The sequence below is a fragment of the Paramormyrops kingsleyae genome, chromosome 1, assembly GCF_048594095.1.
Source record: "Paramormyrops kingsleyae isolate MSU_618 chromosome 1, PKINGS_0.4, whole genome shotgun sequence".
In the NCBI taxonomy this organism is placed as follows: domain Eukaryota; kingdom Metazoa; phylum Chordata; class Actinopteri; order Osteoglossiformes; family Mormyridae; genus Paramormyrops; species Paramormyrops kingsleyae.
The window spans coordinates 54,591,009-54,600,861 of record NC_132797.1 but is presented as its reverse complement, the minus strand read 5'-3'; the positions used below and the strand labels follow the sequence as shown (position 1 = coordinate 54,600,861).

The 9,853-nt window shown below is 40.4% G+C and overlaps 2 protein-coding genes across 2 annotated transcripts; both read right to left on the bottom strand.

The window, feature by feature from the left end:
* Positions 1-929: 929 nt before the first annotated feature.
* Positions 930-4,543, bottom strand: LOC140579801 (uncharacterized). The gene is made up of 6 exons (XM_072702474.1): positions 4,123-4,543; positions 3,885-4,037; positions 3,662-3,799; positions 3,509-3,568; positions 3,285-3,413; positions 930-962 (listed from the first exon to the last, which is right to left on the bottom strand). The coding sequence occupies exons 1-6, from the start codon at positions 4,213-4,215 to the stop codon at positions 930-932; spliced, it is 606 nt and encodes a 201-aa protein (XP_072558575.1). The 5' UTR covers positions 4,216-4,543.
* A 52-nt stretch (positions 4,544-4,595) lies between these two features.
* Positions 4,596-9,001, bottom strand: LOC140578850 (uncharacterized). Its single transcript, XM_072700889.1, has 8 exons — positions 8,994-9,001; positions 8,306-8,398; positions 5,857-6,296; positions 5,669-5,729; positions 5,483-5,586; positions 5,123-5,395; positions 4,937-5,030; positions 4,596-4,650 (listed from the first exon to the last, which is right to left on the bottom strand). Exons 3-8 carry the CDS (start codon positions 5,953-5,955, stop codon positions 4,604-4,606), a joined length of 678 nt encoding a protein of 225 aa, XP_072556990.1. The 5' UTR covers positions 5,956-6,296; positions 8,306-8,398; positions 8,994-9,001; the 3' UTR covers positions 4,596-4,603.
* Between the last annotated feature and the right edge of the window lie 852 nt (positions 9,002-9,853).

Below are 9,853 nucleotides of genomic sequence, written 5' to 3'. Positions count from 1 at the left end.
AATTTTTATAGTCCTATTTCTTTTGCTACTGACAATTTTAAAGTTATACACGTCATAATCAATCAAAACCATTTAAATAACCATTAACATCTTTTGTACTTAACCGCAGTTGACATTTCACTATGTGTACTAGGGTTGGGGCCATTCATGGACTGAAATGAAAATGTATGGTGAATTCCAATTCACTTTTTGCAATTAATGTACAGTTCTATGTCTCATTTACTTACGTTTCATTAACTATTTTTCATGTATTCCATTGTATTTATAAGGCACTGTGATTAAAATTCCAATGTATGTTACTACATATAATCACAAACATATGCTCAAACAGCAAGAAATAGAAATTGGTGTTCACTGAATTGAATTGCACTTCCTGACAGTCCAATTTAATTGTAATACACTTTCCTGTTGTTAAATTCTACTTCCAATTGCATTTTCTTATGTAAATTGAAATTGTTGAGCTCATTCCTGAATCGACCGCAACCCTAGTGTACAGGAAGCATGCAAATTACCTGGCTGCTGAGGTCCAGCATGCTGTCCAGTAGGATGGTGGATGAATCAGCACCAGTGTCCTTCATTAGCACCACTCCTAACTAAAATGGAAATGGTTAGTAAAGGAAGGACATAGTAAATATGTACATTTGTGCTATTGATTCTCTCTGAGATACACATGTACATGAGTCACATTTGACATTTCAAATTTGAGTTGCTGGGATGTGATTTAAATAGTGAAACCAAAATTCTTAAACATAGGCATATTCACTGCGCTATCCTCAGAAAAAGAAAAGGCAACTATAAGTTGAACATGCTGTCTGTTGCCCCTAGGATTATCTTTTTAACAGAGCATTACCGTAAATCCAATAACCATTAATAATTTGTGTAGTTTTGAAACATTTGACATTTTAATATGTGTGTACAGTGTATGAAAACTACCTGGCTGATGTGATCCAGTGTGCCATTCTCTGGTGGCACAGCAGGTGACTCAGCACCAACGCCCTTCAACGGCACTCGTCCTGGCTTGCGAGGTGTTGGCCTGGTCAACTCCCTCGCTGTCACGTCCTCCTAAAATTAAAGTAATTAGTGAACTGTATGGAAAGGACAGAGTAAATATATGTACTTTTGTTCCTTTGACTCTGTGGAATTGTCATGTTGTGTGCATGCACATGTGTATAATCACATTTGATGTTTCACATTTCAACCGCTTTGAATGTGATTCAAAGAGTCAAACCACAATGCTTAAACCTAGGCTCTTTGACTGTGCTTCCCTCAGAGAAAAAGTAGACAACTCTAAAGTTAATGTACTATACGGTGCTACTATGATTATCTGGAAAATACAACAACTGCATTTGCAGTGCACCATGTGCATTAAATTTAAACAAGGAAGAACTACCAGTATCATTGCATTTGAGATGCAGAAAACAATTTAAAATAATCATCCCTAATCGTAGTTATTAACTAGTCAAACTATGACACACCTGCTCCGCCTCCAGTGTCTTCTTGGATGCAGCAGGTCTCCGCCGATGGTCCACCGTAGATGTCTAAGAAATGACAAAGCATAACAAAGATTGTTGCCGCCAAGAGGAACAGTCAGAGAAGTGAGCTGTGTGTTGCCCCTATGATTAAGTTCTTAAGACAGCATTACCATTAATCCATTAGCAATGTTTGTACTTGCGAAACATTTGACATTTTAAAAACTATGACACACCTGCTCCTCCTCCAGTGTCTTCTTGGATGCAGCAGGTCTCCGCCGATGGTCCACCGTAGATGTCTAAGAAATGACAAAGCATAACAAAGATTGTTGCCGCCAAGAGGAACAGTCAGAGAAGTGAGCTGTGTGTTGCCCCTATGATTAAGTTCTTAAGACAGCATTACCATTAATCCATTAGCAATGTTTGTACTTGCGAAACATTTGACATTTTAAAAACTATGACACACCTGCTCCTCCTCCAGTGTCTTCTTGGATGCAGCAGGTCTCCGCCGATGGTCCACCGTAGATGTCTAAGAAATGACAAAGCATAACAAAGATTGTTGCCGCCAAGAGGAACAGTCAGAGAAGTGAGCTGTGTGTTGCCCCTATGATTAAGTTCTTAAGACAGCATTACCATTAATCCATTAGCAATGTTTGTACTTGCGAAACATTTGACATTTTAAAAACTATGACACACCTGCTCCTCCTCCAGTGTCTTCTTGGATGCAGCAGGTCTCCGCCGATGGTCCACCGTAGATGTCTAAGAAATGACAAAGCATAACAAAGATTGTTGCCGCCAAGAGGAACATTCAGAGAAGTGAGCTGTGTGTTGCCCCTATGATTAAGTTCTTAAGACAGCATTACCATTAATCCATTAGCAATGTTTGTACTAGGACTGGACGATATGGCAAAAATTTATATCACGATATATTTCTTAATTTTGGTCGATACGATATAATTCCGATATCGATATGGACAATATTAAAAAGCCTCAGGAAAAAACTGCAGAGGACACACACAATGGATGTCTGCAAACTGAATTTGCAAAGTCTATAATACCTCCAGGCTCCTCCTATTAAAATTATATAATTTTTAAAAAAAATAAAAACAGTACAAAAAAAAATAAGGTTCACTTTTTATTTGTATTTAGCCTTTACAAACAAGAAATGTGAAATAAACTATCAAATAAATAAAACTGATATGATACAGTATATATGTATATCAAAATATCGGAAATGTGTTTAAAAATCGCATCACCGTTATTGAAAAAAATTATATCGCGATATATATTGATATCGAATTATTGTCCAGCCCTAGTTTGTAATTGCGAAACATTTGACATTTCAAAAACTATGACACACCTGCTCCTCCTCCAGTGTCTTCTTGGATGCAGCAGGTCTCCGCCGATGGTCCACCGTAGATGTCTAAGAAATGACAAAGCATAACAAAGATTGTTGCCGCCAAGAGGAACATTCAGAGAAGTGAGCTGTGTGTTGCCCCTATGATTAAGTTCTTAAGACAGCATTACCATTAATCCATTAGCAATGTTTGTACTTACGAAACATTTGACATTTCAAAAACTATGACACACCTTCTCCTCTTCCCATCTCTTCTTGGGAGCAGCACGTCTCCGCTGATGTTCCATGGTAGATGTGTAATAAATCACAAAGAAAAAGAAACATTTTCTTATACCATTTGTTGTAGTGTTTTTTGCACTAAAAACCAGCAGGATTAGCATTGTTTAAATGCTGTTGTGTAAGCAACCTGAAAATATCTTGTGACTGTTACACAAACAAATAAATTTAATCCAAATTACCTTCCTGCCCTTCGTACCACCTGTGGATTCCAATGCGCCACATGCTGGAACAAAGAGGTCCATCTTCTCCTGAACTGCAGGGCTGAACCACACCGGATTTAGGGGGATGGAACACTGCAACAAGTTTCCCTGTGAAGTAAAATTTCACAGAGATGAGAAATATATATATATGACATAAGCATGCACAATTTATTTGTTATATGTAGTGTTAAGAGAAAACACACCTGCTGGCCAGCCATCCTCCTACTCTCCTGAGTGCGTTCACCCTGCACGCGCTGCCTCTTCTATTATGATTAAAAAACAAAGTTTTGTTGGAGAAGTACTGATAAAACATCCCGTAAAATATAGGCCACCAAGTTACAGCATGCATCCATTACCTGCTGAACAAGCGTCCAGTCGAACGGGTTGGAAGCACGTGGCACAGTCACCTCGCCAACCACAACCAACTTGGGGGAGACTCGTCTGACCACTGGTGGTGAAGTCTTCAGGGTAGCTGGTGCCTTAGAAGGAGCCGCCTGCAATTCAAAGAGTTTGTTTAGGCTCCATAGACCGCAATGTGTTTGCATATAAGCTGCAATGCATGTAATGGACCATCATTACCACAACCAAATTGGGGGGCACTGGTCTCTCCACTGGTGGTGAAGTCTTCGGAGAGGCCGGTGCATCTGGAGTAGCTGCCTGTAGTTGCAAAGAGGCAGCATCCCAGAGCAACCATGTAAGGATCTCCATCCCTACATTGTCACTTAGGTGCACCTGCCAGACATAGTGACACGTAAACAAATGTAGACATTGACAGTAAATCTTCATTAGCATTTTTACAGCAACATGTTTTACGTACACCATCTTTGCACCACAGCTCCAGGCGACTCAGCGGGAAGTGTTCAGCAACGGATAGGTACCGAATACCTAGAAGAAAAAGCAGTTCAACCATGAATCTTATTTCTAGCCAGCCTAGAATTTTGTAATACTGCACAGATAAAGTAGAAATGTGTAGCAAGAGAAGAAAATATTAATTTAATTTGAGATGAAATTAATTACGATTTACTGTGTGCTGAAGGACAAATGTCATTGCTCAACCAAGGAAATTTTAGACTGCAAAAACATGTTGATCGTTATGACAGAAACACTCGTGTGGCAAAAGAGTCACTTTTCCCCGAGTGAGGGGGTCTATTAACACAGGTAAACTGAGGAATCAAACAGGTGAACTTAGGTAGGGCTGGGGGCGCAGTGGTTTTGGCTGCAAATAAGGCTTTGGCAAAGGCGAGGGGTCCGTGAGGACTGGAGGGCAGGAACGGAAACCGGACAAAGGGACGCAGAGGTCAACAAGTGGCACCGACAGGCGTGGCTTGTAGGAACAGAACTCGAGCTGTGGGAAGAGAACAGAGAGAGCCGCTCGGCATGTGCCGAGCGGGACACAACAATACCTCGCCCCGTGTGTGGGGAGACAATCCTGTTTAAGGGATCCCACGCAGGTGCGGCTTGTTAGCCCTCATCCGCAAGGTGGTTTGGGATGTGGGTGTAACATTGATATTTCATTGACAGTAACAAAACAGCTCCCCAAATAATGGTAATAGCTGTCTTTTTAAACTTTTAAAGCAATTTTGTATTTTTGTTAAATAGTCTTCTGAAAAAGAGCAGTGTGTTGTACATACCCTCCTGAGCGGCCACACGATGGTACTCCTGGCGCAGGAGACGTTGCACTGCTTCATCCACGGTGAGACGTGTAGGGAAATCCAGAACAACCACCTGTATTTATTTAAAAAGAATAACAATCATTTAAACAATATTTAATTCGCAAGATTTCAATGAACGAATGCATTGAAAAAATAAAGAGTTACATTAGGCCAGCGGTTGCAGAGAGTGGTGAGCAGCCTCCTGAAGTCAGCTCCAGCCTCGGTGATGGTCCTGCTGGCGGTCAAGTTGTTGCTGGGTGCTAACACGCAGACTACCTCGGGTGTCCGAGGAAGAACTGCATGCAGCACCTCACGCCTCAACTCAGCCGCGCTCGCCCCTGGAGTCGACATCAACCCGAAGGAGAGTCGGCCCTGTGGCATGGTGACAAACCCATCTACGATCGCTCGCAAATGGGAGTCACCAACCAACAGAGCCAACTGCAAAAGGAAAAGCACAATACATGATTGAAAATGGGCAGTTAATCGTGAAGAGCAAAATGTATGTAAAGAACAAAACAGAATTACCTTCTTCTCCGGGTCGTCGGCTGGAATAACCAACTTGTGGCTCCGTCCAGTCACACGAGATAGTGGCCACCGCCTCACCCGATGACGAAAGCCAGTCCCACGGCCTATTTAGAGACACACAGAAACCAAGATAAAACTTTCAATTCTTGGAGCAGTCAACGAAATGAACACACAAGCACTACATACGTGAAGAGAGGTATGATGCCATCTGCTGCGGTTCCTCTTGGAAGGCCGTGGAACGTAACACCTACAACAGGTTTTCATCAAAGTTTTTGTTAAGTACAATGGCATCATGACACTGTAACAAAGTAAAATTACTAGCAGCCACTGTCATGAGAACAGAAGACGACTTTTCTGATTTGTAGGTTAGATACCTCCTTGGTGACGTCATATGGGCAAATCGGAGGATCTGCCAGGTCCAGCTTCCTCCATCTCTTCTTGGCAGCCTCTGAACGACTCCCCTTACGCGGCATCCTCTCTGGTGTAAACCTGTGAAATACACGAAAACTGGCAAGAACAAGGTTATCTCCACCCAAAGTGGATGGAGAGCAGACAAGCAGAAAAATGTAAAAAAATGCAGTTATGGAACAACTTCTAGAAATATGTATATGTTTTTTGTAGGTAGTGTGTATGTGTGTGTGTGTGTGTGTGTGTGGGCACGGGAGGTGTGGATGTGTGTGGGTATTTAAAATGACAGTTATTAATGGATGTGTGTTAAGGTTTTTTTTCTCTTTTTTGTGGTAATGTGCTGACTGCAATGTACTTGATGATTTGTGGTGATGCCAAAGCACAGCAGCTCTCACAGAATGAGGAACTGTAAAGAGAAGCAGAATAGATTGGTATTATTTGTACTGTAGAACATTACTTTGCAAAAACTGTTTTAGCAAGAAACCCGAGTGCAATGAAACAGCCTACATTGTAGTTTCACATAGCCTGTTCGACATAGTTGATCAAACACAAAAGCTATTATTGTGAACTGCTAGTTTTATCCATAGTGCCCTGAATTTCTCCTCTCGACATGTGAGTTTATTTAGGAAACCATCTCAACACAAGGCGAAAGGTCAAACCATATGTATAGCAAGCCACGATGCAGCATAGCATTTATTTTTGTGTTGCTGTGGCAGCCTCTCTGAAGCCTGAAGTCTAATAACCACTGCACTATTGAAACTGACACGTCTTGAAAGTAACACTTAGGCAAATGAGAAATATAATTTAAAGAATTCATGTAATTAAATTAAAAGGTGTTGACACAGTAGTAGTTTAAGGATGTGCATAATTATGGAACCAGAGTATTATAAGTTTGTAGAGCAGTGTGTAGACTTTTTATATGAAATATATATCACAACATACTCTGCTAACATACTCGATTATTATTAATTATGGAATGACACTGAAAGACCAGCAAAGCAGTCACAAACTCTGTCAGTTATTCAGTGATGCCAACCACAGCATGACAATACCCTCACAGCACACCGAGCTATGAAATACTGACTTAGTTACCTGCCAAATGTAAGAATGCTTAGAGTATTTCATTCATTCATTAAGCAATGCAATTGTACAAAACTGCAGGAACATTCAATAAACTTCAATACAGAAATGCAAATCAATAAGGATTTTTTAAAAGACATTTACACATTTAGCAATACAAGTTTCTTGTAAGAAAATGACATTCAATACAAAGTACTTCATACATAGACATTCAATACAAAGTACTTCATACATAGAATACTACATCAGTACATTGAACGTGTAAGTCCTTTTTTTGCACATTTCGCACCTCATTTCATTTCAGTTCATTTGCACAACACCCACTCATACACGTAAGGGATAATGTACATTATCCTGCTTATTACACAGCTACTTGCCACATAAGGAAAAAAACTGGACATGAATATGAATTTGAAACATTTTATTGGCATATTTGTTTTAAATTAACATTTTTAAACGGTAATCTTTGTTGGTGCGGAGGGATTTTAAACATACAAGTTGTACCGGCTATGCGTTATTACTTTGGAGCGGTTATTATTTGAAAAGAACGAACCTGCAAATGTCTCAACTGACCAATCAGAATCAAGCATTCCAGAGAGCCGTGTAATAAAACGAAATAACATGTCTGTGTCCAAAATCACACACTGCATTTCACATACTATGTGAATTAACCTTATCAAACCTAAGGTACTTTGAGCTATTTTTGTATTCCATTAGATTTAGGCTTATTATATTGTATGGACATAAGGTAGCAACATATGACTTATGGTTTTGTTTCCAGGACTTTCTGGGCTACTCAGATATATAATAATTTGATGTGTACATACAATATTATGGTTTTCATGAGGAGAAATCAGTCGCGAGTACAGTAAAATCCAGTTATAACGGACTTCAAGGGACTTGGCAAAGCAATCCGTTATATCCAAAGTTCGTTATATGTAGGGTTGCTGTACGGCCAGAACAGAACTACAGGACACCATTTACTCCTGCCACACCCCAGCAGACAACCTTGTGGCATAAATTATTATATTTTACGTGTAGTAATCTAACTTTACCTGACCAGATGCATGACTATTAATAATCACCGGCACGTCAGGCGCCTTCTAGGCGGAGCTGCATGTCCGTTTTAGCCGAACAAAACTACAGCTAAAAGCTGTATAATGGACATGCTTTAGGGGGAAAGCGGAGCCCCACGCGAACACGGGGAGAGCACGCAAGGTCCACACAGAAAGGCCAACCGAAGGATCGAACCGAGATCCTTCTCCGATAAACACTGCGCCACCGTGCAGCCGCAAACTACAGTTGAAAAGGTTAAATAAAAAAGCAGATGCTTACCAGCTCGACGTGTGACGTTTAGATAGTCAGGAAACTCGTAGCAATGCAATATGAAATCCAGTAGCTTTTGTCTCAACCAACCGCCAAAACCACCTGCAACTTCCAGAAAGATCTGGGAAGTTATATATGGTATGAATAAATCATTCGTATTGGACAATTCTTTTCATCCAACATCCAATCATATGTGAGTAGTGGCACATAGCAACGGCATAGCAACCACCTTGTATGCATGCAAGCGATTCTGGAAGTTTGGACCTAGTCTAAACGGGGCACATATGACTCAATGTGGGCGCGCATTAGCGGTGGGCGATATGGAGGAAAATATTTTATCACAATGGGTTTATATTTAAATCACGATTTTATCAGGTTTTTAACATGAGTTTGTGACGATTTTTTTTTACTATTGTGCAAATGATTGAACAACGCAACCAAATTATTTCTAACTATAAAGCATTTAGGCACGCACGTCTTCAGGCTTCGTGTATACCGGCAAATCAACTTCCGGCTTTTGTATGCCTGTCATAAATCCGAACGACAACGCTATCATTTATAGTTTTTAATCTTTATGGTTATATATATTTTAACAGTAGTGTCATACGCCTTTGTCAGAGATAACTTAATTCACCGTAAAATGGGTTTATTGTGTGTACCCTAGTATTAAGTGTTAAATCTTAAAATATTCATTCACCCCAGAAATGCATGTCCCGTATGTTGAAATCTGTGTGCTTCTGTTACCATTACTGTCTTCTAATTGTATTTTTTATTTATCTATCCTTTGTTTAACTAGGAAGGTTCCATTGAGATACAATATCTCGTCTTCCAGGAAGTTCTAGCTAAGATGGCAGAAAATAAGAAAAGTAAGATAAAAGTTTCATGTATGAACATACATACAGAGATGATTAATATGAACACAAACTGAGAAACATAGAAATACTAAAGCTATACATACAAGTTATATTGAACAATGACACTGTTGTTTAAGCTCAGAGTTTTTAAACACAATCAGGGAAGGCAAGGAGTCTAAATTCAATATATTTTGCAATGTATTATATAAGCTGGATTTTCTCAGTTCTGTGCGTTTGGTGGGAGGCTGAAAGAGAAGTGTAAATGATGAACGGGTACAGTATGTATTAGTGCAGAATGTGTTGGGTTGGGGCGGTGTGTGGGTGGCAGTTTGTGGGTTGGGGGAGCGTGTGTGTGAGTGCTACTTGGGATGTGTCTATGTGGGTGTTTGTGGGTAATGTAGGTAGGTGTTTGTTAGTGGGGGATGTGTGTGTGTCAGAGGATGGATAGGCGTAGGTAGCTAGTGGATAGGTTGATAAGTAGTTGCAAAGCATTGCTAGGCAGTAGCTAGGGTGTCGATAAGTCTTGCTAGGTGGTTACTAGGGTGCTGCTATGCATTACTAGGTGGTCACTATGGTGTTGCTAGGCGTCGCTAGGTGTTGCTAGGTGCTGCAAGGTAGTTGCTAGGGTGTTAGAAGGCGTTCCTACGGTCTCAGTAGCTGGTTGCTAGGCATATTGAGAAGGTTGCTAAGTTGTTGCTATGCA

Coding starts and splice junctions, on each gene's coding strand:
- LOC140579801 (XM_072702474.1), bottom strand. CDS start 4,215: ATGGTTGAACTGCTTTTTCTTCTAGGTATTCGGTACCTATCCGTTGCT. Junction 3,800..3,884: donor TGCCCCCCAATTTGGTTGTG/GTAATGATGGTC, acceptor TTTGAATTGCAG/GCGGCTCCTTCTAAGGCACC. Junction 963..3,284: donor GTGGTACGAAGGGCAGGAAG/GTAATTTGGATT, acceptor CTGTGCCACCAG/AGAATGGCACACTGGATCAC.
- LOC140578850 (XM_072700889.1), bottom strand. CDS start 5,955: ATGCCGCGTAAGGGGAGTCGTTCAGAGGCTGCCAAGAAGAGATGGAGG. Junction 5,587..5,668: donor GGCATCATACCTCTCTTCAC/GTATGTAGTGCT, acceptor GTCTCTAAATAG/GCCGTGGGACTGGCTTTCGT. Junction 5,396..5,482: donor CCGACGACCCGGAGAAGAAG/GTAATTCTGTTT, acceptor TTCCTTTTGCAG/TTGGCTCTGTTGGTTGGTGA.